We start from the raw sequence: 27235 nt of genomic DNA, 5'->3' as shown, positions 1-27235 counted from the left end.
TTGAATTACGACAGAAATCTTTATTAAAATGTGTCCTGCAGTAATATGTTAGCATACATACAATATACACACATACATCTGTACACTCTTTGACACACCTCACAGATTGCCACCATCAGTTTAACCAATAAATTAAAACTAAAAAAGGGGGGGGCAAAGGGGATGGGGGGGTGGAACCAAGGGCAAAGTTTTCATGTTTCCTCTGTTAAGAAATTGCAAATTTCTCAGAATTTCCCTGGGGAAAACCTGTGACCAGAAAATCTTTGAAATAAAATATGTAAATCCCTGCCCCACCCCCAAAAGATTCCAAAAGATGCAGTTACAAGTGTGCTTCTCAGAACAGGAGCATTTATTCCACTTCATACTCTGGCTTCTGCATCTTCCGGCTTCAAGACTGTCGTCCCCTCAGCTGGGGCAGAGAGGTTCATATGGGCACTTGGGCTCGGTGCACCTGGGGCTCTGGGTGTTGAGGGGCAGGCTGCGGCTTGGGAGTGAGGGGAGCCACACTCATCAGAGGTGATGTCTGGCACATCGTCGGACTGCGTATCAGAGCTCTCCAGGTCACTGCGGATGCTCTCGGGCTGGGCCAGGCTGATGTCCCAAGGTCTGCTGGCCTGGCAGTCTTTCTGTTCACAGCTTTGGTGTTTGCAGGGGGGATCCTCTTCATTGCTGCCACCGCCACCACCACCTTCTTCTTCATTCTCCACCATCTGTGAGTGAACATGGAGTGAGTCCTCCGTGCTGCTTCCACTCACCAGCTGATAGTGGCTTGGTTTGGCTTCAATGTCCACTTGGATTTCCATATTGTTGCATTCTCTGTGGAGACAAAATCCACTTTGCTGAATCATGCATGGGTCATGCTATACCTGTTGGTAAAAGCAGTTTGTGGGTTCAGGATTAGAAAGTCCGAAAATATAGGTAAACAGTAGAATAGAGCTCACTTTTAGAGAAAATAAAATTTAACCTAACACTCAAATAAGATGGAGAAGAACAATTAGATCTTTTTGTTGATTTAAAATACGCACACAAACATCTCTGCCAATTTCTGTATTTCTTTATATTTTAACTTTCATTGGATTATAGTTGATTTACAATGTTGTGTTAGTTTCTGCTGTACAGCAAAATGAAATCAGTTATACATATGTATACATATATCCACTCTTTTTTAGATTCTTTTCCCATATAGGTCATTACAGAGTATTGAGAAGAGTTCCCTGTGCTATACAGTAGGTCCTTATTAGTTATTCTGCCAATTTCTTTAAACAACTAAAAATGAGCTTCCAAAATTCAACTAAGGTTCGGAGCCTCACACTATCTAACTCAAAATATGAAAGTGAAAGAAGAGTCACAGCTTTTTACTTCTCTGCCACAATTAGAAGAAACCAGAATCTCTCCAGTAGGGAGTGCTGCAGTCACACCATACCAGATACACTAGCTTCTCAAATATAAAGAGAAATAGGCTACAGAAGCCACATCAAGCAAAGAGCAACATGAGAGCAGAAACCATAGAGCTACATACATACATCAATGGACACCAATCTAGCTCTTCAGTTCCATGTGAATAATTACACTGTTGCAATAGCCAAGAAAAGAAAAGGAAATAGAAAAGGAAGAAAGAACCTCTAAAAATCAAGTGCTAACAAGAAAAATCAATCAAGAGATGCCAAATACTCCCATACCAAGAACTTGCTCGATGAATTTACAGGGTATACACACTATGTATCACACTAGATGGTACACAGAACCCTAACATGAGGCATTGAGCTTCTAAGGCCAAAACCCAACCAAAAAAATGCAACCTCTCCTAGGCTTCTGACTGTTCACATACCTGTCCTGTGGGTTGTAGGAACTGATTATGGAACCGGCCATAGCACGAGTGCTTGCGTTGTCACTAATTGCACCAAGACTGGCTGTGTCTTTGGGGAAAATTTCCTTTTGGACATCGGCTTGGACTTCTAACCTGTGTAAAGAGGGGACGTTTAAGTTAATGCGAGACCTGGGTATTCCGAGACAGTCTGCTTCCTGGCACATACCTCTTCCATTATTCTCTTGCAAATTGAGTTGATCTGATCTTCTCCAAATGTCAAATAGCTCAAACAGATGCCCACACATCTTCTCTCTTAAATTTATCTACTGAAATCGTCCCCTCCTTTCCATCCCCACTGCTAACTGTTTAACTTCAGGCCCTCAACAGCTCCCGAGTGGGTAACTGCAATTGGGTTCTCTTTCCAGTAGCCCTAAGTCCAAGTCAAACAACTTCCAGATCAGTGCCAATGTGGACAAAAATCTGATCACTCTATCAGCCCTCTCTTGGCTCCCTCTTGCCAACAGGCATTTAAGGTCTACTGATTTGCCTCCAAGCTCTCTCTCCAGTTCCATCTCTCACCATAGGTCCTAAATCATAATCACACTGAATTTTTTTCTTTCCTTACACACCTATACACATTTTATACCTCTATGACTTTGCATATGCTAGTCCCTCTCTCTGGAAGTTTCCTTTCTCTATGTGACAAACTCATACTCAGTCCTTAACAACAAAGGAAGTATCATCTCCCTTCATTCTTCTATCAAACCAGTCACTTCCTGCTAAGTGCTCCCACAGCACCTACCTATTTATTAAATCAATTTATGCATCTCTTTCCCGTCATCTGTGAGCTCCAAAAAAGGACAGACCACACCTCATTCACGCTTTACCCTCCATGTCTTGCACCTACTAGGAACTTAAACATTTAGCAATCAAATTACCCCCAGCCTACGAGCTTAAAGGACATAATAAGAGTCAACCTCTGACAAGAGCAGCAAAGTTTCCCAATGGTGTCTCAGAGGACCCATAGCTTTTCCTTTCTTGACTCCAATATCATTTGGTTGCACACTTAAGTATTTCCTCATAATGGGTTTCACAGTCAAACCCATCTGACTCATTCACTTCCTATAAAAGGCTTTCACAGTACTGGGAACAGCTGGACTGCCTAAGTTGCAGTTTCAGCAAGTCAGTCTCCAATTATGTCTGCTTATTTACAGGGGTGTTGGTTTTAAGAAAGCACAACAGTGAATTCTCCAGCATGTGTGGGCAGGATCCCCTAACAAGAGACAACCAGAGTCATGAAACGCAGACAGGTCAGCAGCAGCCTGCAGCTGCACATTCAATCAACCTCCATCCTACTGCCTGAGTCTTTGCTCTGCTGCTCCAGCCTTAGATGCCCTTCAAAAATGTGCCATGGCTCAGGAAAATGAGGCAGTGCAATGGAAAGTACATTGAGTCAGAGACCTGGGTCCTAGTTTCAGCTCTGTCATAGAATCACGGTTAGAATTGGAAGAGGCCTTTCACAAAGGCCATCTATCACCTTAGGTGGTTCGCAGATGCTAGTCTGTGCAATGGCTATGCTAAAATCACCTGGGGAACCTTTTCAAAACATAGATCCCTAGGAGATTAGGAGAGAATCTGGGAGATTTTAATTTATTAATTCTGGGATAGGGTGCTGTCATCTATTTTGAAAAGGCTCCCAGGTAACTGACAAGCACTCAGGTGTGGGATCCAGTCCATCTGCCATCTGTTGCTTGACTCCTTCTAAGAGCCAAATGGCCCTCTGGTCTCACTTTATAAACACTTCCAGGGATAGACGTAATCCATCCCTTCTTTGGACTTTATATAGATTTTTCCTATAGTCTCTATAATGAAACAAAATTAGTTTCCCTCTAGCTTCTGCCAAATCGTCTTAATCTATCCCTTGGCATGAGGCAGAACTCTTAATCCTTTTTTCCAGTTCAAGGCCCTTCAGATATCTGAAGGCAAGCATCTCCCCTACCTCCCTACCTTGTTTTGTACCACCTTTACCCCTCCCCAGGGCTCTCTTCTCCAGTGCGTTCAAATAACTGCTTCTCATGTAACATCTGCTATGCTCCTCTGAATATGTTCTGTTTTTCCTAACTGGTAAAACGACCAACCAAGTCATAACCTTTTAGTCATAAAGCTTTACATATTCTCAACGCAAGTTTATAGAATTGATTTACCTTATCTATCAAATGGGAATCAGAATAGGAAGGTTTTAAGAATAACAGCACCAATAAGCCACAAGATATAGTATAAATGCTGTTCAACTAAAAGCCAGTGATAAGCCTAAGGGAGGACACAGTCTTGGGAATTCTACAAAAATGCATGCTTCCCCTTCCTGATGGAGGCAGCCTAACGTAGTAGAGGGAGGATCTGAAGTCAAGATTATCCTTTATTGGGACTTCCCTAGTGGTCCAGTGGCTAAGACTCTGTGCTCCCAATGCAGGGGGCCCAGGTTCGATCCCTGGTCAGGGAACTAGATCCCACACGCATGCCGCAACTAAGAGTTCACATGCTGCAACTAAAGATCCCATGTGCTGCAGCTAAGACCTGGCGCAGCCAAAATAAATAAATAAATATTAAAAAAAAAAAAAAACAGAGAGAGAGATTTGGCCAGGAACACAGGATTATTGTGTTTAAAAAAAAAAAAATTATTCTTTATATGGAGCCACTATGGTGCAGTGGGAAAAAACACAGAACTTTTAAGTTGCTTAACCTTTCTAGCCTATTTTCTAATTGTAAAAGTTAAAACAAAACAAAACAAAAAAACACCATTGATGATTAAATCAAAATGATATGCTATATGAGACATGCCTGGCACAGAGAAATGGCTCAATATGATATGTTACTTCTTATAATTCCAACTGGTTCTGTCAGAAATTGCTTACCTGCTGTACTTTCCCTTGCCACTGGAAAGAATGCCACCACTCAGTGTGCCCCCTGAGAGGGCTGCAAAGCTGGCTGTTTCGCTGTATGGACCTTGCATAACACTGAGTCCATCTGTAGGGCTTCCACTGGTGCTCAATACGCTAGTTAGACCTTCAATGCTACTTTCCCCAATGCTGGGATTCTTGAGGGCTCGCCAGGCATCTGCCACTGGGGATGGAACCAAACATCTCAATTAATGATAGCACAGTATCAAAACAGAGTCTGGCATTTTCCTGCAATGACTCTTCAGAGCAGAGAATATTCATGTAGAAAAATACTCATTTATTCACTTAATGAATAGCTACTACAGGCAGCCACCACATATCCGGTGTTTTAACATATGCTCACATGTAATCTTCCCAGTAACTAGGAACTAATAGCCCCAATTTTAGGTGAGGAAACAAAAGCTTAGAACTAAATGCCTTGTCTGTGGCTAGTCACACAAAACTACAATCTGATTCTAAGTCTCCTATTCTTTCCATTACACTATAGATGTCATCTAATTAAACATGAAAATTTCAAGATACACTTAGGTCGTGTGCTGACTCTAGTAGGAAGTTTGAAAGACCTTTGGGGATCTCTGTGTCCCAGGTTAGTTAATATGGTAAAGTGAAAACAACATCAAAGTATAAGTCAGAAGACTTGCTATAGTTCCAGCTCTGCAGAAGCTCTTAAACACATTTAACAGATGTTGAGACAAAGGCTTAAATAAGTTCCCTTTAATTGGGGATAATAACAGCCCTGGCCCTCTCTCTTCAGAGCTGTTGTAAAAGCCAAGTGAAAATAACAACTGTGTAAGTCTTCTGAAAATTATAAAGTACCATGCAGATATAAGACTTTATTATAATTATAATTATGTAATTTACTATTACCAGCATACTTAGAGTTACTTGGAGTCCTACTAGTTTGTACCTTGGAGTCCTACTAGTTTGTACTTTGCCACACAGAGGCAAGTACCAGGGGAATTAACCTAATAACTCTGGAAAAAAGAAATGAAAAGCTAAAAATACTTTACCTCCTATAAAGCTCATTAGCCAATGTAATCCAATGTCAATCTCTCTGTAAAATGTGCTGAATTTTACTGACTTTTATCTTGTGTTCCAAAAATTCAAAGGGAAATTAAAATTCTCCTTTTACCTGTGATTGGGCCATCATCTTCATCAAACTCAATTTTCACTCCCTTTCCATTGGCCGTACTAACTCCACAGCCACCTCCACGACAGAGAGAAATGGGCACAACCCCATAAACATAAGCCAGCATAATAGGGACACCAATACCTGGGGAAGATAAGGAAACATGTCAGCAGGCCATCAGGTTGCAGCTGCCCTGAATTCTCCTTCCCAGGGCTGAACACAGACAAACCACTTTATAAAGGGCCAAGGAAAGACAGAAGATAGCTATGCTAAAGAGGTAGACTGGTCCAACAGAATGATGACTGGACTTGGAATCAGAAAGGCCTGGATTAGAATCCTGTCTCCAATTTACCAGCTGTTATAACCTTGGACATATCTTCCTAGGGTTGCCAATGATCAATGTATATACAGTGCTCAGCACAGTAAATATATGTTGCTTTCATTTTCCCCCTTCCATTCACTGCTGAAGTGCTAATCCAAGAACCAATCAATAATCAAACATTAAATAAGTGACTCCTAGGGTTTAGGATCCCCCCAGAGTGTTAATTCCAAAATCTTGCTGCTGTGGAAGGCAGAATGGCTTAGTTGTTAAAAGCCCAGACTCTGAAGTCAGACTGCCTTAATTCATGTCCCAGCTAAGTGACCTTGGGCAAATTACTGCACCTTTCTGTTACAACTGGGCTGCTGTGAGGATTAAATAAATTAATACAGGCAAAACACTCAGACCTGCTCCTGGCACATGGAGAGTCTCAGAAAATATTATATTATTATTATTCTAAAACAGACACTCATGCCTTCCAAAATACTGTGAGGCATTAAGCAAATCAAAAGTAATTTTGTTTTGTGGGTTCTGTGGCAAATGAAGAAGGAAGAGGAAAGGTGAAAAACTAGGCCTTAAAGTAATATTTTTTAATTCAATCTTTTTAATGTGCCAGATGGAGTTCTAGGCACTAACTTACGAATGAAAGATCCCAAACTCTGATACTTTAGTGTGGCTGATAATAATAACAGTGCCTAATAAACTCCCAAGGTGGGTCTGACATAAAATGTAGGAGCATCCAGGGTGAAACATCTGGCCGGCTGGCTAAACTGCGAGGCCAGAAAGCTAATGGGAGTGGGTCGTGTAAGGGGAGGAGTCATGGTCCTGGCTAGCTTCTTACCAACACTAACTGCAGCAATAACTGGGGATGCAATGACCGACAGAGTCACTCCTCCTGTGATAGCCAAATTCCTCTTATGTTTGGAGGTTTTCCTTCCCTCATACCTGCTATGAATCTAAGAATAAGAAAGAAAATTCAGGTCAGCAGGTTAGGACATCAATCTTTTTGCTAGGGAGAAAAAGGATAAGTGAATATTCTCTTTTAAGTTATCTATATTAAAACATATTCCCCCATGTCAAAGAGACATCTTTCTCACATTTTAATCTAACTCAGACCAGGACGATATAAACTAATACAGAAAAAGTTAATATAAGAAGAGACAAAGTAACTCAGGGGAGTGAAGTAAGCATTTTACCTTTAAGTCACTGAGACAAACCAGGCCCAGGATGTTAATAAGAACTTTCAGATCCTTGGGGATTTATGAAAAATCCATTTAAGAAATTAGTTTTATTTAAGAACCAGCTGGTTTTCAGGCAGCTCTGAAACATAAGCTCCTCCCCATTTCCTTCAAACCTTTACCAACAAACCTGAAGATGGAACATGCACAGAACTCAACATATCTTACCTTCCTGCCAACATAAACAGGAATGCCAATGACCATGGCAGGAATGGCAATGCCAGCAATGAGGGATATCCCCACCGGAGCACCAATCAATGTGCCCAGCTGCCAAAGAATTTTCTTCTTACGGCTCCATGGTTTCTTGCCCCAGAATGTACAGCCAGAGGGGCTACAGAGGAAACATGCTGAAGTTAATGTCAATATTACAAATGCAGCTATTGTCATCAGAGAGCTTGATAAGAGCAAGAGCATTCTTTTCTATAGGAGTGATTAACAGTTACAAGAGATTACAAGAAATGAATTTATTACATGAGGGGGAGCAAAGGACAAGGCCAGACTATTAGAGTTCTGGCTCTTTACTTTTTTTTTCTTTTTTTGTAAAGGCAGCCCTCCAGACTTGAAACGAAACCTCTTTTCCATTCTTTTCTGCTGCACTCTGTCCTCTCTAACCCACCAAACTGAACCTACTTCTTTGAGTGATACTACGTGGGATCCTGCATAGTCTATGCACTTGACATCTCATCCATACATACTGTGTCCTGCAGCTAATGAACTCTCTCTGATTTGCATAGTTTTCTTGGCATATGTAGATACTGCAAACCATCTTCCTGGGATAGGATATAAAAAGACTTCATCATACCCTTTATGACAGTTTCATACTCTGAGTTTGGCTACTTTTACACTCAGCCCTTCTGAGTCCAACCACTTTTGTCCACTCCCTTTGTACTGTCTTCTCTACTAGATAAGAGTAAGTAATTTTGAAAGTAGGGATCATGTCTTACGCACCCCTGTGTCCCCAATAATTGGTATACTGTAAGTAATCAAATGTTTGCTAAATTGGAAATGAAAATGTTTCATCCACACGATGAAGTTAAGTTTGTAAATATTAACTCCTTCAGGACAATATTTTAATGACTACTATATCCAAGGAACTGTAAAAAGGTAATACTGGCCTGAAGACTCTTAATATAGTTTAACAAAATTAGACACGTAAATGAAGTAATTAAAAGTCATGATGACATTTATAGAACATTTAAAGAATGTCAGTAAAGAAGAATGAGGCAGAAAAAACTGGGGGAAGGCATCAGAGATGGAATGACATTTAAAGTGGCCATTGAAGGCTGAATAAGAACTGAACAGCTGAGATAAAAGGGGGTTGCTGGGGGGTGAGGTGATTATAAAGCATTCCAGGTGAAGGAAAGAACATGAAGAAGTATGGAGGTAAGATAACACAGAAGAGACACAGATAATCTGGGACATAGCATTTATGAAAGCAAAATGGAAAAAGGTATATTGGGGCCAGACTGCAGAAAACCTTAAAAGTCATGCTAGGGAAACTGAACTATATCTGGAAGGTAATGGAAAACAGTCACTGGAAGTTGCTGAGCTGGAGAAAAACATGATTGGAAGGGTGTTTCAGAGGAACTTTTTTACAGCATAAGCTTCCTTATGCTGTAATGAGAGGACAGACAACGATGGTTCTTTGACATTCTTTTCCCTACATCAGTAAGAGAACAAGACTATAAAAACAACAGACACTTTCTCATCTCACCTGAGGTAATGCAAGTCTGAGATCTCCTTCATACAAAGCCAACAGAATTCACAGCCACACACTGCACAGGTCATATGATTACAGCTTCCATCATTCATCTTGATAATGTAAGCACTGCATCGTGGGCATGGCTTGATGTCATCTGCTAAGTGGGGGAGAAAGAATGGGTAGAAAAATATCCCTAGTTAAACCTCGTTTGATTTTATTATTCCTAGGAGTATGCACAAGAAATGAAGAGGCAGTCAAGAATTCTTGACTGAGGATTCCAAATTGTGCAAACCACTTCACTGGAAGGCTGGCTATGTCTAGACCTCAGGAAATTTCATAAAATGGATCCTGTCTCATACTGAGCTGCCTATCCCCCAATCTGGCATCTTACACAGCACTAGAGCCACACTCTGAGCAAGGAGACTTCCCTAGAGAGAAAGATGGTTCCAAGAAAAATGGAATTTCAGCAGCCAATAGGCTGGCAGAATTAAAAGCACAGTCCTACAGGAAGAACAGTCTGCAGCCTGCATTTGGCTTTAAACTCATTTCTCAGGTACAAGTATCACTGTGATTTGCTGTTAACATAATTCACAGTCCCTTCCCATGATACTTTAAAATTCAAAACCTACAAACAATTGAGTATGCTATATAGCATACACCTGGTAATTTTCACAGCAAGCTAGGAACTATCCTATTACAAAGAGAATTTAGGAGATTATACTGTGCCAGGAAAAAGTGAATGGTAAAATCTTTCCTACTAGCTTCTCTCAAATGACATCAGTGAAATAAAGCACACTTATAAAAGGCAATAAACCCACTGACATTTTGAAAGAGGTTCACTCTGACATGTCAAGGTTGGAACTGAATGTGTGATATTCCTCCTTTTAAGGTTAATCATTAATCCATACTAATATTATTTCCTTTCCTTAAATCTGTACTCTACTTCTAAAACCAGTGATGTATTTAAAGCTAGTAGGAAAACAGTAGTTTTAATACTAAACGTCTTTCTGCTCACAGTGAAAGTTCTGAAAAAGCTCCTAGCTAAAGGGCCCAACTGCTCTCCAATCTGAGACACATTACTAAGAAGGTAGAAAGTACAGAATTCAGTTTTGCTTTATTCCAATTTCACCTGGGTTGGACAACCTATAAATGGTCAGAGAGAGAAGCTACATACCAAATAAAGTGTTGAAAATATTACCAAAGAGTTTCTGCACTTGGGACTTCCCTGGTGGCGCAGTGGTTAAGAATCCACCTGCCAGTGCAGGGGATACAGGTTCAAGCCCTGGTACGGGAAGATCCCACATGCCGCGGAGCAACTAAGCCTGTGCACCACAAATACTGAGCCTGCGCTCTAGAACCCGTGAGCCACAACTACTGAGCCCGTGTGCCATAACTACTGAAGCCCACGTGCCTAGAGCCTGTGCTCCACAACAAGAGAAGCCACTGAAATGAGAAGGCCGTGCACCGCAACGAAGAGTAGCCCCCACTCGCCGCAACTAGAGAAAGCCCGAGTGCAGCAACGAAGACCTAATGCAGCCAAAAATAAATAATATAAATAAAAATAAATTTATAAAAACAAACAAAAAACAAATAGTCTCTGCTCTCTAATCCTTGAGTTATACAGGAAGGTAATCTCTCCCAGCTTTGGGCTCACATTATGAAATATCAATAAAGAGACAAATGAGACAATGCCAACTCATACCTGGTCCAGATTCTTGCCCATAACTGAGACCTGAAGTGTGCTTGGTCCGAACTCGCAATGTCTGCGCCCTCTGCTGACGGGCCATATCGCATGTCTGATTTGGATGCCATATTTGCTTGCAGTGGTAACAGAACTCAGTCTGGCAGCCTTCCCTCTCACAGGTCAGCTTTGGGCAGCTGGCACAGCCATAGGCAATAACAGCATACCTGAGTAAGGAAATAGGAAGAGATATAAGTAAGTTAAGACATGCATCAGTCCCAGTGGGGTAACACTGTGTGGTACCCCCAACACTTCATACGATGCAGAGGAAAGAACACACATATAACAAATAACACATGCACGAGCACACCTAACAAACTTTAAAACATTCTGTGTGAGAAAGTAAATTGTTTCTTGAGATTCTAAAAACTCATATCATTTATCTCCTGAAAAAGTAGGGGAAAATATCATACTTAGCCTGAATTTTTTTTTTTTTTTTTTTTTGGCCACACTGCATGGCATGCAGGATCTTAGTTCCCCGATCAGGGTTCGAACCTGTGCCCCCTGCAGTGGAAGTGTGGAGTCTTAACCATTGGACTTCCAGGGAAGTCCAGCCTGAATTTCTAGCATGTATTCAGTCATAGTTTAAGCTGCTTTAGGAGCAGTTTGTCCCAGTAAGTTTCATAAATAAGGGTACAAAACTATTTCCTTTTGATGATTTGATATACTTAGAGAAAATAGAATTTGTTTATAAAGGATAGAACATTTGTAAAATAAAGTACAACAGCAAAAACTAAAGCAAGTATACTTTTTTAAAATTGCAATTTAGTTGATGTACATTATATGTTTCAGGTGTACAACACAGTGATTCACAATTTTTAATGGTTATATTCCATTTATAGTTATAAAATATTGGCTATATTCCCTCTGTTGTACTATATATCCTTGTAACTTATTTATTTTATACATAGTAGTTAGTACCTCTTAATCCCCTACCCCTATCCTGTCCCTTACTCCTTCCCTTGCCCCACTGGTAACTGCTAATTTGTTCTCTATTTCTGTGTGTCTGTTTCTTTTTTATTATATTCACTAGCTTGTTTTATTTTTTAGATTCCACATATAAGTGATATCATCCAGTATTTTTTTTTTCTCTGTCTGACTTATTTCACTGAGCATAATACCCTCCAGGTTCATCCATGTTGCTGCAAATGGAAAAATATTTTTTTATGGCTGAGTAGTATTCCATTGTGTATATATACCATATCTTTTTAATCCATTCATCTGTTGATGGACATTTAAGGTTGTTTCCATATCTTGGCAATTGTAAATAATGCTGCCATTGGGGTGCATGTATCTTTTCGAATTTGTGTTGGTCTTTTTTTTCTTTTTTCAGATAAATACCCAAGAGTGGAATTGCTGGGTCATAGGGTAGTTCTATTTTTAATTTTTTGAGAAACCTCCATACTGTTTTTCATAATGGCTGTACCAATTTACATTGCCACCAATGGTGTACGAGGGCTCCCTTTTCTCCTCATCCTTGCCAACATTTGTTACTTGTGGACTTTTTGATGATAGCCATTCTGATAGGTGTGAGGTGATGTCTCACTGTGGTTTTAATTTGCATTTCGCTGATGATTAATGATGTTGAGCATCTTTTCATGTGCCTGTTGGCCATCTGTATGTCTTCTTTGGAGAAATGTCTATTCAGGTCTTCTGCCCATTTTTCAATTGGATCATTTAAAAAATTTTTTTGATGTTGATTTGTATGAGCTGCTTATATATTTTGTTTTTTATTTTTAATTTTTTAACATCTTTATTGTAGTATAATTGCTTTACAATGTTGTGTTAGTTTCTGCTGTATAACAAAGTGAATCAGCTATACATATATGTCCCCATATCCCCTCCCTCTTGCGCCTCCCTCCCACCCTCCCTATCCCACCCCTCTAGGTGGTCACAAAGCACTGAGCTCATCTCCCTGTGCTATGCAGCTGCTTCCCACTAGCTATCTATTTTACATTTGGTAGTGTATATATGTCATCGCTACTCTTTCACTTCATCCCAGCTTACCCTTCCCCCTCCCCGTGTCCTCCAGTCCATTCTGTACGTCTGCATCTTTATTCCGCCGGTCCTGCCCCTAGGTTCATCAGAACCATTTTTTTTGAGATTCCATATATATGTGTTACCATACAGTATTTGTTTTTCTCTGACTTACTTCACTCTGTATGACAGACTCTAGGTACATCCACCTCACTACAAATAACTCAGTTTCGTTTCTTTTTATGACCGAGTAATATTCCATTGTATATATGTGCCACATCTTCTTCATCCATTCATCTGTCGATGGACACTTAGGTTGCTTCCATGTCCTGGCTATCGTAAACAGTGCTGCAATGAACACTGTGGTACATGTCTCTCTCTCTCTCTTTTTTTAATTACCTTTTTTAAAAATTTTAATTTTTTTAAACATCTTTATTGGAGTATAATTGCTTTACAATGGTGTGCTAGTTTCTGCTTTATAACAAAGTGAATCAGCTATACATATACATATATCCCATATCTCTTCCCTCTTGCATCTCCCTCCCACCCTTCCTATCCCACCCCTCTAGGTGGTCACAGAGCACCCAGCTGATCTCCCTGTGCTATGTGGCTGCTTCCCACTAGCTATCTATTTTACATTTGGTAGTATATATAAGTCCATGCCACTCTCTCACTTCGTCCCAGCTTACCCTTCTCCCTCCCTGTGTTCTCAAGTCCATTCTCTACGTCTGCATCTTTATTTCTGTCCTGCCCCTAGGTTCTTCATAACCATTTTTTTTTTAGATTCCATATATATGTGTTAGCATACGGTATTTGTTTTTCTCTTTCTGACTTACTTCACTCTGTATGACAGACTCTAGGTACAGCCACCTCACTACAAATAACTCAGTTTCGTTTCTCTTTATGGCCGAGTAATAATATTCCATTGTATATATGTGCCACACCTTCTTTATCCATTCATCTGTCGATGGACACTTAGGTTGCTTCCATGTCCTGGCTATTGTAAACAGTGCTGCAATGAACCGTTGTGGTACATGTCTCTTTTTGAATTATGGTTTTCTCAGGGTATATGCCCAGTAGTGGGATTACTAGGTCATATGGTAGTTCTATTTTTAGTTTTTAGTTTTTTTCTTTTTGGCTGCATTGGGTCATCATTGCTGCGTGTGGGCTTTCTCTAGTTGCGGCGAGCGGGTGCTACTCTTCGTTGCAGTGCGCGGGCTTACTGCGGTGGCTTCTCTTGTTGCAGAGAAGCACGCGGGCTTCAGTAGTTGCAGCATGTGGGCTCAGCAGTTGTGGCTCACGGGCTCTAGAGTGCAGGCTCAGTAGTTGTGGCACATGGGCTTAGTTGCTCCGCGGCATGTGGGATCTTCCCGGACCAGGACTCGAACCCGTGTCCCCTGTGTTGGCAGGCGGACTCTTAACCACTGTGCCACCAGGGAAGTCCTGTTTTTAGTTTTTTAAGGAACCTCCATACTGTCCTCCATAGTGGCTGTATCAATTTACATTCCCACCAACAGTGCAAGAGGGTTCCCTTTTCTCCACACCCTCTCCCTGCTTATATATTCTGGATATTAACCCCTTATCAGTTGTATCATTAGCAAATATTTTCCCTCATTCAGTAGTTTGTCTTTTTGCTTTGTCAATGGTTTGCTTTGCTGTGCAAAAGCATTTAAGTTTAATTAGGTCCCATTTAGTTTTGCTTTTATTTCCTCTGCTTTAGGAGACAGATCAAAAAAATATTGCTATGATTTATGTCAAAGAGTGTTCTGCGTATGTTTTCTTTTAGGAGTTTTATGATTTCAATACTTTTTCATTTTTAAGTTTCATAGTGAAGCTGGTCTGATGGCAGACTGAGAGACAATGAACATAGATGGGTTCGTGATCAACTTATATTGAAAGCTCATTTTATCTTTCCAAAAAATTATTTTCCCCAATTTGAATGTATACCTTGAAATCTCTTTTCTTGACAGGTTCCAGAATCGAAGAATACCACTCATCTATCTTATGAATTAACATAGAATATGGCCATATCTCCCCCCAATCCCTTCTGACACATATTCTTAGTAAAGATGGACAATTCAGAATCTATCAGCACCAGTATCAACTGCTTCTTATAATTCATGTTTATTTACCAAGAATTACTTTCCTACAAGCAATCCAATATATTTACAGGGCTTCCCTGGTGGCGCAGTGGTTGAGAGTCCACCTGCCGATGCAGGGGACACAGGTTCGTGCCCCGGTCCGGGAAGATCCCCCATGCCACGGAGCGGCTGGGCCCGTGAGCCACGGCCGCTGGGCCAGTGCGTCCAGAGTCTGTGCTCCGCAACGGGAGAGGCCACAACAGTGAGAGGCCTGCGTACCGCAAAAAAAAACAAAAACAAAAACATATATATTTACAAACTGTTAGCCTTTCTGACTAATTCTAAAAATGTCAACTAAATGCACAGACTAACAAGTAGACACCTGTTTAAAATAATTCTTTTTTTCAAAAAAAAGTAATTTAAACAAACAAATGAAGAATGGAGGACAGCAGTTGTGAAAGTTCAAACAAATTTTAGACAGGTCAATGAGTTCAGGCTTAGGTGTTGCCATCGGGGCTTTGTCACCTATTCCATGTTCTACTCCAATAGTCAAAGACCTCAAACAGCTTAAATAAAAGACTAATAACATTTTCTTAGATTTATTCTATGGTTTGTTTGCTTATTTGATTGTGCATTAGATGTTCACGATAGCAACTTAAGTTCTCAGGTTCATCATAGATTCTGCAAGCTGATTTGAGAATGACACTGAAATTACCGATGACAAGGTATCATCTATGTTACATAATACAGGCTGTATTAAAACTCTTCTCAGAAAGAGCAAAGTGAGAAGAGGTCAATGTATGAATGCAAATGATTCATACCCTGTAGGAGTTCTGAGCAAATTTATCCCACCTAGTTGTAAAATAACTACTAAAGATAAAAAACGTTTCTCCTGAAGAAAGTGACTTGCTTGCTATTTTGTGTTAAATGAGAAAGGTATTGGATGATCTCAGAAAATTATTAAGTCAACTTCTGACAATACATATTAGATAGACTGCCAGTCAGGAAGCCTTGAGCATTTCATGATCCATTCCTACCTCACATGGTGGGAGTAAATATTTATTAACAGATTCTTCTTTTTTTTCAAAGAACATTTGATAGTATTGACAATGTCAATTTTGGGTGTGGAATTTGGTTCCAAGGAAGTAAAATAACCCCAAATACTCAAGACCCCCAGCAACCTATTACCATGACACAGAATTACTCAGGGCACGAGACTTGGCATTCCTGTTTTTGGGTGCCTGGTCTGGGCTCCTTACCCCTGACTCATACTGCATGACACTGAGCTAATTAAAATCTCCAAACTTTAGATTCTATCCCTAAAATGGTAGTATAGGTGCTTGCAGCCTTCGAGTTTTAAAACTAAACATGTTTTAAGTCTAAACATGTTTTAAGTCTAAACATGTTTTGGGACTTCCCTGGTGGTGCAGTGGTTAAGAATCCGCCTGCCAATGCAGGGGACACGAGTTTGAGCCCTGGTCTGGGAAGATCCCACATGCCGCAGAGCAACTAAACCCGTGTGCCACAACTACTGAGCCTGTGCTCTAGAGCCCGTGAGCCACAACTACTGAGCCCGAGTGCCGCAACTACTGAAGCCCGCGCGCCTAGAGCCCGTGCTCCACAACAAGAGAAGCCACTGCAATGAGAAGCCTGTGCACCGCAACAAAGAGTAGCCCCCACTCGTTGCAACTAGAGAAAGCCCGTGCACAGCAACGAAGACGCAATGCAGCCAAAAATAAATGAATAAAATAAATAAATAAATAAAAATAAATAAATTTCTATTTAAAAAACCCAAAACTAAACATATTTTAAAACTGCAGTTGAGGACTTCCCTGGTGGTGCAGTGGTTAAGAATCTGCCTGCCAGTGCAGGGGACATGGGTTTGAGCCCTGGTCTGGGAAGATCCCACATGCCATGGAGCAACTGAGCCTGCGTGCCACAACTACTGAGCCTGCGCGCCACAACTACTGAAGCCCGCATGCCTAGAGCCGTGCTCCGCAACAAGAGAAGCCATCGCAATGAGAAGTCCACGCACTGCAGCAGAGTATCCCCTGCTCGCCGCAGCTGGAGAGAACTGCGTGCAGCAACGAAGACCCAACACAGCCATAAATAAATAAATAAATTTATTTAAAAAAACAAACAAACTGCATTTGAGATCTTGTCCCAAAAGTTATGGTATAGATAAACAGCGTGTTTTGTCCTACTTCTTGGCCTTTGCATATTCTATTCCTTTCAGCCTCGAAACGCCCTCTCCTTACTTCTTGTCCTGGCAAATACTTAGCCATTTAAGAACCAGCTCAAATGTCATCCTCTCTATAAAATCCACTTAACCTCTCCAGGCAGTTGGTTGCCCACTTTGTGTCTGTGCATAATTACTTTACAATACTTAACACATTATATTGTAATTATCTGTTTATATGTATGCTTCCCCAACCAGACTAGAGAAGGAAAAGTATCAACCATCTTTTAATCTCCAGGGTCTAGCACACTGATTCATGCTTAAAATACCTGTGTTGAATGAATGATAGAGACCCTCTCCTGTTTGGGTTTTTTACTTTCCCCAGGTCATTTAGCTCTTCTCCTGGGCCATTACTTTTCCCTAAAGCAATCTTTTAAACTTATCCATGTATCTATTGGCTTTCTTTATGTCAAGTACTATAACTTAATCCTAAAATTCTGTTTAAGCCCCTTTTCGGAGCAAACTCCTAAATTCTGACTAGGGCAATCTTCTACCCCAGGCAGTCAAGAAAAACCCTTCATCCTTGAGACCAAAACTGCCTTGACTATCTTGTTCCCTCTCTTCCATGTCCTACACGGGAGCCTCCTACTCTGCTTTCTTAGTTGAACAGAGCATTCAGGTCTGCTAATTAGAAGCTAAATGGAAGGTGTAGGAAATTGCATGATGCCAAGAACACAGAAGCATCCTTTCCTCCCCCCATTAAGTTCATACAACTTTTATTAATTTTGTTAATTTCCTAACTTGAGAAACATTATAATGTGTGACAAGCCAGACCACAGCATTACCTTACTCCAGCCCTGGGGGAAAAATTCCCAATAGTATGAATTTGATTATGCTCCAACAAACCCTGGGAGTTAAAGAAATGTGTTCCTATATTATGTCTGTACTTCACCGTTCCAGGCCATATAACCATTTACAAACAGACCCTGAGCATATATAAGGGTGGAAAACATGGGCCAAGTTGTCACAGTGAGCCATACTCTTACTATCTTCCTTTTTACTGCGCTAGTTCAAACCCATGTCATCTCTTGACCAGACAACTGCAAGAGACTGCAGTCTCTTTATTCCCTACTCCAATCCAAATTCCAGTTCCAGAAGTTTCTTTCATGATGTTACTCTTTTGCTTAAAATCCTTCAACAAAAAAGAAAAAAGTCCTTCAAACTTACACTTCTTTGCATGGCATAGATAGACCTATAAATCTGAATCCAATCTACCTTTTCAGATGGATCTCAAGTCACTTCCCAGATCATGTTCCCCATATTGTATATCCAGAGGCTAACCAAACGAGACTCCAGACTTAGTCTTGAATTTTTATACCTCCATGCATTTACTCATAACATTCTGGTTTAAGACACCTTTTTCTCTACCCTCATCTTTGTTTGTCTGGTATAAATTTCTACTCATATTCTTCAAGCCCTGATCAAATATCACCTCCTCCACGAAGTCTTTATTGACACCATCATGCAAAACCTTTCATCCATCTTCTATGAACACTTGTATTTTCTTTAGTATATATTACATTGCATTTATAATTATCTTCCTACTTACCTATCTGTCTCCTCTACCAGGCCAAACTCCCTGTCAAGAGGCCCATGTCTAAGTCCTTTTTGTAATACCCAATACTCACCTAAGTTTCAACACCATATGATTTTGAAAAGTGTCTGTTTAATGATTACTTGTCTGTCCTTTCTTGCACACCCTCCTCTTATCTGTTTCTCCTCTCAAAAGTGTGGTGTTTGTATTCTTTATCCCCCGTATCAAAAATTTAACTATTCATCCCATTCTTCTGGGACCTAATCGAAAGATTTTGTTCAGAGTTGTAGAAAAAGTTGGAATATAGACATCCTAGTCTAGAGGAGCTCTCAATTTACTCAGAGCACAAGATTTAGTGTTAAATAAGGACAGTAACAGAAGGCAGGACAGAATAACTATTAAAGGAGTTTAGAGAACTGCAAATAGGGAAAGTTTCAGGTATGCTTTAAAGATGTCATCGAAACAAAACAAAACAAAATATGTTTCCTGGTGATCTCAGTTTATGGAAATTATACCAGACTGAAGATTTGCATATTAGCATTAACAAGATTTACAGTGTATATTAGTATTTTTTAAAGGGTCTAAGGAGCTCAGAAATAGAGTTGCTTTATTTTGTTCAATCCAACATTTCCCAAGCTTATTCAATCATAAAACATTTTTCTTTTCAATAGTAATGCCTATACCTTGGGAAATATTGATGTTGGTGAAAAATAGAAAACAAGATCAAAAGATGGTTGGAGACCATAAAGGGTCTTAAATCATAAGGATAGATCATATAAAGAATAAGTTCTTAAAGACATAAGAAGTCATCTTGTAGGTCAGGTATGAGCAGTTTTAAGCAGGGCAATGATATAAAATGTTCCACTTTAGAATGAGTACTCTGGCAAATATGAGAAAGACATATTGGGCTGTAGGATGATGTAAATGGCGAGGGGTGTTGTAAGGGGAATAAAGAGTTATGAAAATGAAGGTACAGAGCTAAATTAAGAAGAGGTCCAGGGGACTCCCCTGGTGGTCCAGTGGGTAAGACTCCATGCTCCCAATGCAGGGGGCCCGGGTTCGATCCCTGGTTGGGGAACTAGATCCCGCATGCGTGCCGTAACTAAGAGTTCGCATGGTGCAACTAAGAGTCTGCATGCCGCAACTAAGAAGTCTGCATGTCGCAACGAAGAAACCTGCATGCTGCAACGAAGATCCCGCGTGCTGCAACTAAGACCTGGAGCATCCAAAATAAATAAATAAATAAACATTGTTTTTAAAAGCTCCCCATCTCCACCTTTAGGGCCTCCCTGGTGGCGCAGTGGTTGAGAGTCCGCCTGCCGATGCAGGGGACACGGGTTCATGCCCCGGTCTGGGAGGATCCCACATGCTGTGGAGCAGCTGGGCCTGTGAGCCATGGCCGCTAAGCCTGAGCGTCCGGAGCCTGTGCTCCGCAACGGGAGAGGCCACAACAGTGAGAGGCCCGCGTACCGCAAAAAAAAAAAAAAAAAAAAAAAAGCTCCCCATCTCCACCTTTAAAAAATAAATTAATTAATTATATTTTTTAAAAGAAAGAGAGAGAGAAGAGGTTCAGGAAGGCTTCAGAAAGTGAAAATCCTCCCTCACTGACTGAGAAATCTGTCTTGTTCAGGGAGCTTGCTCTTCCCTCATAAAAGTGTTACGAGACAAACAGAAGCTTCCTGCTTATGGGATAATCCAGTCCAGTTATCTAGGATGGCCAATAAGTGATACTACCTTCTGGGGTCAGGTGGGATGGGGGTCTCTGCAGGAGACAGAGGCAGCAATGAGAGGCTGGAGTGGTGGACCTGCACAAAGAATTTAGGTCAAGACAGCCTTATCTCCTGTTCTTCTGTAAAGAAGATCTGCCCCCTGTATGCCAGGAAATATTCTGTTGTCTCTTTTGCTCACCCCTCAGTCTTCTAGAGATTCTGAAGGGGTTTAAAGATAGGCAACAGGGCACTTGAGAGGAAAACATTACATGTTTACATGATTTGGAGGTTTCTGAAAAGACCTTGTGCTTAAGTAGAGACTCTAAGGGGTAGCATATCAACTGTACCATTTATCAGCTGTGAGACACTGGGTCCCACACTTAAACTTTTCTGAACTGCCTTCTCTTTTATAAAATGAGTCTACCACCATCTACCTGTATGAAACTAAAATGAAATTATTTCTGAATGAAGTTACAGTCTGAAGATTATAAAGGACTATAAAAATGTCAGTTATCTGTATTCTGAGTTAATTTTATCTCATTTGAAAGTATGTTTTAAAGATTACACTTGGTGGGAATTCCCTGGGAATCCAGTGATTAAGACTCGGCACTTTCACTGCTGTGGGCCCGGGTTCCATCCCTGGTCTGGGAACTAAGATCCCACAGTCTCGCACAGCAAAAAAAAAAAAAAATTGCACTTGGTAATATTGTACTTAATAATACTAATAATAATGTGAATGTTTTCCCATAGAAATCAGTTCCCTTATTTATGAATAAAATAAAATTGTATTTAAGTATGAAAAAAGAAAAATTCAAGATTCTTTTCTCTGTTCCACAAATATCTTATAAACAAATAATGAATCGTTTAACATATAGTGTTCTTATTATCGTGAGTGATCACAGTAAAACTAACGATCAGATCACTTATATGCTCCCCTCACCCTGCCAAATACACACATATACACACAGAGAGCAAAAAGGAACTTGATAAATTTGGCTGGCAGAAACTTAATCTGCAGGCAGTAAAGATGGTCAGGTATGAGAAGACACAATTGGGGTCTTAGGCTTCTCTTCTAGTTCTCATCCATGATTTCTACCTGACCCAGAAGAATAGAACAGTTTCATTAAAACAAAACAAGTTATTTTTCTCATGACATTAAAAAGAGGTGGCAAAACCACTGGCCACATCCCCACCTATTTGGGAAGTGACAGAAATTTAAAGTTACTCCCTGTTTATCTCCCTGTTTATCTAACACCTTCAACTGAATTCTCAAAACACCCTGAAAATATCAATTAGGCCTCTCAAGTAAGGAAAGGATTAGGCCTATTTCAGGTAAGAAAAATAAAGTAGGTAATAGGCTGTTAACAATAAGAATCAGAAGAGAAACCAGATTCTAGCATTTTTGGCTCTCTCAACATTGTCCTTAGGCCACACTTGATGAAATGACCCAAACAGTAGCATCCCCAATAATGCTGATAAGCCTATGCTTTTTTAAAGCTTTTTATGCTTTGAGAGAAAAGAATACTGGCCTTGGTTAGAGTTAAGACCAGTGTTCCAAGCCTGATTCCACCACCCACTAGTTATATGACCCTAAACAAGTCACTCAATTCATTTAAACTTCAGTTTCCTTATCTGTAAAACAAGATCAAATCTATCTTACAATGTTGCAGGGATCAAATTAAATTATGTATGCCTGACACATAGATACTCAGATGCTAGCTTGCTTGCTTTTCCCAGACGTCACCTTCTTTAAACCCACAGATAACACATTTAAAGATTATATTAAAATTGTTAGTTTTTTAACTAATTTAAAAAAACCTCTGGATGGTAGTAATCCAATACTTGGCTAAAATAAGAAATGGCCTAATTTTTTAATAACTTCCAAATCAGTAATGGTTTAGAGTTGTCATCAAGATTGTAAATTAATTCCTGTTCATTTTTATTGACGTGAGCAAAGACAGAGATTGACTTCAGAGAAATAAAAACAAAAAGAGAACTTTTCCAGAAATATAATGAGTGATGCCACATTTCTCAGTTAAAATTCAAGGAAATTCACATCTGAAAAAGGAGTTAATATATTATTCCAAAGTTAACCAAGCAGTGTTCTCTTAAGTAAATATTCCTTTGGTTCAGAAAATAGATCAATAGTGTCTGTAAAACTTCAATACCATGTAAATTAACCCCTTAAGGCTAGGAAGATCACCAGATGTCCAGATATAAGCAAACTTTTCCAAGAGCCTACGAGGTTCTTTCTGATACTTATTAACTGAAAGTGAAAGTGACCTACCATAGTTAAATGCCCCAACCTTTGACCACAACACTTCAAAGTAATTTAGAAACCCCAACTCAGTGAGCTTAAATAACACATCCATCTCTAAACAAGTTTGTCAGAACAGAAAAATAGAATAACTCATCTTACTCCCCTAGATACTCTAAGTCGGCTTCTTTTGAAGGAGACAAATAGCAGAATCATGGAAATCTTAAAAGCCTTGATACATAGGCTACAATTAAGAGCCTTTCTTAACTCCTCTGAAAGAAACGAACACTCAGCTTTTTACTAGGAGTTCCTAGCATCTTTTTGTCCTCAAAACATGACACACAAGAATAAAATGATCTGTCCAAGGTCGCAGAGCAGGTAATGGCACAGTCTGACGCCCCTCTTTGCTGCATGCAATCGTTCATGGGATGTACTGACAGTAACACACAATCAGATTTTAAAAGGTAAGGGTGGGGGTCGGGGGCGGTGTCCACTGAATGCTCCCGATAGTGAAATCTGGTAGTATTATGTCTCTGCATCTACTGCCTATTTTCTCACTGACCTTAAAAAGTCGGCATACATGGTGCATCGTCAAGAACTCAAGATCAGAGGAGCTGGGAAACACATTTTCTCCTACCATGTCAACCTCTGGGCATCCTTTTCAGTGCCCCGTTGCTTCTCTGGACAAAGAAAGGGTCTGTCCACTCTGCACCCTGCCCAAGACAGCAGTGTAAGAACCACAGGGGGCCCCCCAATAGCTTGGCACAGAAGACACACCACAATGCCCAGGGTGCCCCCAGAGCGCTGCCTGGGAGCTGTCCTTTCCCGTTAGTGCCATTTCAGTCACCTGCATTCCAACTTTCAGCAGTGGTGGGCAGAAAGAACACCCCTTCTCCTGAAACGCTGCAAAGTATGCCCCTAGCCAAATGGACACACCCCTCCAAAGCGCTGCCCCCTCACAATGATATTCTCATTCCATCCTTTGCCAGATATCCCCTCCCCATCCTCATTAAGACATATCCCCTACCTCTGGACAGAGGGGCATTCACCCGACCAAAAACGGCCTCTCCCTGCCTCCTGACTTGATGGACAGCTCCCTTCTCACCGACTGCTCAGCCCCCACTTCAAGCCCTCGGGCAGTGGTGGGGTGTTGCGTGCGTTTACCCTACTCTTCTGGGCGTGCGGATGGTTAGCGGTTACCGGCTCTCCGCAGTTGCCGCCTGGCCCTCCCTCCCCCTGGTCATCCCTCACCTCTCCCTCCACGCTGGGACGGACACACACACACACACACACACACGGTGCGCAAAGGACGGCCCCTGGGGCCGGTCACACGCGGTGACCAGCCCCAGGCCCCAGGTTCCCTCCGCCGCGGCCACCGCCCCCGGGCCACGCCCCCGCTCTCACCCGCAGTCCGGGGCCGGGCACCAGCGACAGTCGGGGTCCGAGGCCAGGTAGCGGCGCAGCATGAACTCCTCGTACTTGTGCATGAGCGGTGGGTCGGCGAGCAGCAGGCGGATGTCGTGCGGGTTCAGTCGCTCGCTGCACTCGGGGCAGCTGATGGGGACCCGGCTCTCGCTGATCTCCAGGCGCAGGTAGTGGCGGAGGCAGTCCCGGCACGAGCGGTGCGGACAACTGAGGAGGCGCGGGGCCCGCTCGGGCGGCAGCCGCACCAGGCACAGAGGACACTCCACCTCCTCCGGGCCCGAGCCGCCGCCCTCCGCCGCCTCCTCATCGTCTAACCCGGGCCCCGCCGTCGCCGCGGCCTCCGCCTCGGCCTCGGCGGCCGGCTCGGCGGGCAGCGCCTCAGGCGGCGGGGCCTGGGCCGCGGCAGGGGCCGGGGCGGGCGGCGGCGGCGCGGCCGGGGGTGGCGGCTCGGCCTGCGGCTTGGCCCGGGCGTGGCGACCGCGGGCCGAGGCGGAGAAGACGCTGTGGAAGGTGAGGCGCCGGCGCCGGCCGCCGCTGCGGCACTTGGGGTCGGGCGCAGCCGCGTGTAGGGATGTAGACCGCGGCGACTCGGAGTCTTTCTCGGAGCCCATGGCCCCCAGAGGCCGAGGAGCGAGGGGCGCCCAGCGCCGCCACAGCTCACGCCTCAGCGCCCCTCAGTCGGCGTCCCGACCGCCACCGCCTCAGCCGCCCTCCCAGAGATAGAAACCGAACGGTAGCGACTAAGTGGTTATAAAGCCTCCGCCCCGCGCGCCGCTGCCCACTGCGCAGGCGCCTCGCGAAGACACCTCACAACCCGCGCCGCCCCGCCCGGGTGGGGGCGCTGGGCGGGGCCGAGCGGGGGTGGGGCGTGCTGGGCGTGCTAGAGCGGAGCTCCGCCTCCTCGGGGGTCAGGTGATTCCAGGATCTCCATCTTGAGGAGACGGTAACCCAACTGCCTTTTAGACCTCCTGCTACAATACCTTCTCCCCGACCCCCGTCATCCATAAGGTGGAGTTTTCGGTTTGCCTTTCCTCAAGGATGGGCCGATTGCCACTTGCAGCAAATGATACTTCAGTTACTCCATCTGTAAAAAGCAGATAAGGGTAAATCAGATGGTGACTCCAAGCTGGTCCACCTTCCAACACTTCTTTTGTTGTTGTTTATTAAGCTTTAATTAATAAAGAGTATATTCATTGAGCATCTGTTAAGTGGAGGCATTACTAGATAAGACAGACGGGGTCCCCCTATCTGCAAGAGAATTATAGAACAAAGTCCAAATCCCTTAATCTAACATTCAGTGGTCTCTGTGAGCTAATAAACTATTGCTAGGCCCACCTCCCATTCTTACCTCCCAGTAGCTTCGTTACTTACAATTTGTAGAAGGAAGCCCAGCATTTTTTTGCCTGAAAGTGCCTTTCTTTTGCTGGTTCCCCACTGCTCTGACTGGGGGAAGATCTGGATTCAGACTTACAAATGCGAGGCAAGCAAGCCACTTTAACAGCAATGGGAATGTATCAGTTAGGATTATACTCAGTTGCAAATAACAAAAGAAAAAAAATGACTTACGATAGAAATTTATTTCTCTCTTTGTGAAAACTAAGTTGCAAAGTAGGCAGTTCAAGGCTGCTCTACCATCCTCAGCACTTGGTTTCTAATCGTAAGATCACCTCATTATGGTCCACATTCCAGACAGTGGGGAGGGAAAAGAGAAGAAAGGTACACTATTTTCCTTTTAAGAAGACTACCTGGAAAGTCTGGCACGTTTGTGTTTACATCTCATTAGCCAAAGCATCATCACATGGCCAAACTGGGACATGTAGTTTTCTAACTGGGCACAATGTGCCCCTAAAAATAGGTGCTCTGTTATTTTTTGTTTTGTTTTTGTTTTTGTTTTGCGGTACGCAGGCCTCTCACTGTTGTGGCCTCTCCCGTTGCGGAGCACAGACTCCGGATGCACAGGCTCAGCGGCCATGGCTCACGGGCCCAGCCACTCCGCGGCATGTGGGATCTTCCCGGACCGGGGCACGAACCAATGTCCCCTGCATCGGCAGGTGGACTCTCAACCACTGCGCCACCAGGGAAGCCCGGTGCTCTGTTGTTAAAAAGAATGGTGGAATGAGTACTGGAAGGTAAGCAGCTGTCTTTTTCATGGGTGGTATTTAAAACCATGAGAAAGGTCCCCAGGAACAAACCCTGAGAAAGTTCAGACTCATGAGGTAAAACAGTGGAAGAGGAGCCAGCAAAGGAAACTGAGAAGCAGGGGTTGTGAGACAGGAGAAAACTCAAGCCGGCATGATGTCACAGACACCTAGATAAAATGTTTCCAGGGGGGAGTGGTCAATTGTGACAAATCCCGCTGAGAAATGAAGAAAGATAAGAACAGAAATGACCGCTGGATTTGGCAATACCAAAGAGTCCCATAAGGAGGAGAAATGTTTCTCCTCAAGGAGGAAGGAGATTTGATGCTGGATGGCTAAACAATTAACTTCTGTATATTGGACAGATTAGGCTAGGTTTTGCTGTGGTAACAACTCATATCTCAATGCCTTAACACATTGATATATTTTCCCCACTCATACAAAGCCTGCTATGAGGCAAGGCAGTCTCTGGGTCACTCAGAAGTCTGGGCTGTACCACCTCAACCCAAGGCTTTCAGGATTGCCTCAATAGGGGAAAGAGAGCTGGAGGGTTGTGCACCATCAATTCAATACTTCAGCCTGGAAATGACACGTGTTACTTCCACTCACAGACTACTAGGCAGAAAATGTCATACAGGCCCAGTTTAATTGCAAAGGAGGCTGGGAAATGTAGAGGGGGGTGAGGCATGGACTATTTAGTAAGTGATGTTATCTCAGCCACAGTTCCCTATAATCACTGTTGACTTTGTTCTCAGTGCCCAGTGTCCTGAGCGGTTGCAGAGCCCCCTTCGAGGAGCTGTGTGCCTGTGGTATGGATGAAAGATGGGGGAGAAGTCTGCCTTGTTCCTTGGGTCAGATTATGCTGAAGGAGATGGGGACCCCTGATTCCAGGCAGACCCAGCTGGCTTTGAGATGCTTTCTCTTGTGCAGCTGACAGAAACAGCTGTCAGAATCCTAGCTTGCTGAAAAGCTCAATGCACCG

General features: G+C 42.5%; 1 protein-coding gene across 3 annotated transcripts; it reads right to left on the bottom strand.

Moving 5' to 3' along the window:
• Positions 1 to 24820, bottom strand: RNF19B (ring finger protein 19B). Of its 3 annotated transcripts, none has more exons than XM_082832624.1 (9): positions 24095 to 24820; positions 10855 to 11060; positions 9165 to 9309; positions 7619 to 7781; positions 7054 to 7168; positions 5897 to 6037; positions 4720 to 4927; positions 1829 to 1960; positions 1 to 816 (listed from the first exon to the last, which is right to left on the bottom strand). In XM_082832624.1, exons 1-9 carry the CDS (start codon positions 24724 to 24726, stop codon positions 360 to 362), a joined length of 2199 nt encoding a protein of 732 aa, XP_082688750.1. In that variant the 5' UTR covers positions 24727 to 24820; the 3' UTR covers positions 1 to 359. The 3 variants fall into 3 exon arrangements, with proteins under 3 accessions (XP_082688750.1, XP_082688751.1, XP_082688752.1); XM_082832625.1 differs by having other exon boundaries at positions 9165 to 9306; XM_082832626.1 differs by having other exon boundaries at positions 747 to 866.
• Positions 24821 to 27235: the final 2415 nt, after the last annotated feature.

Source organism: Leucopleurus acutus (assembly GCF_964270905.1).
Source record: "Leucopleurus acutus genome assembly, chromosome: 2".
Lineage (NCBI taxonomy): Eukaryota > Metazoa > Chordata > Mammalia > Artiodactyla > Delphinidae > Leucopleurus > Leucopleurus acutus.
Note: the sequence above shows the minus strand (reverse complement) of the source record. Positions and strands in the feature narration are given on the sequence as shown.

Coding starts and splice junctions, on each gene's coding strand:
- RNF19B (XM_082832624.1), bottom strand. CDS start 24,726: ATGGGCTCCGAGAAAGACTCCGAGTCGCCGCGGTCTACATCCCTACAC. Junction 7,782..9,164: donor TCAGACTTGCATTACCTCAG/GTGAGATGAGAA, acceptor TTTCCTCTGTAG/CCCCTCTGGCTGTACATTCT. Junction 1,961..4,719: donor GGCAAGGGAAAGTACAGCAG/GTAAGCAATTTC, acceptor CTCTTTACACAG/GTTAGAAGTCCAAGCCGATG.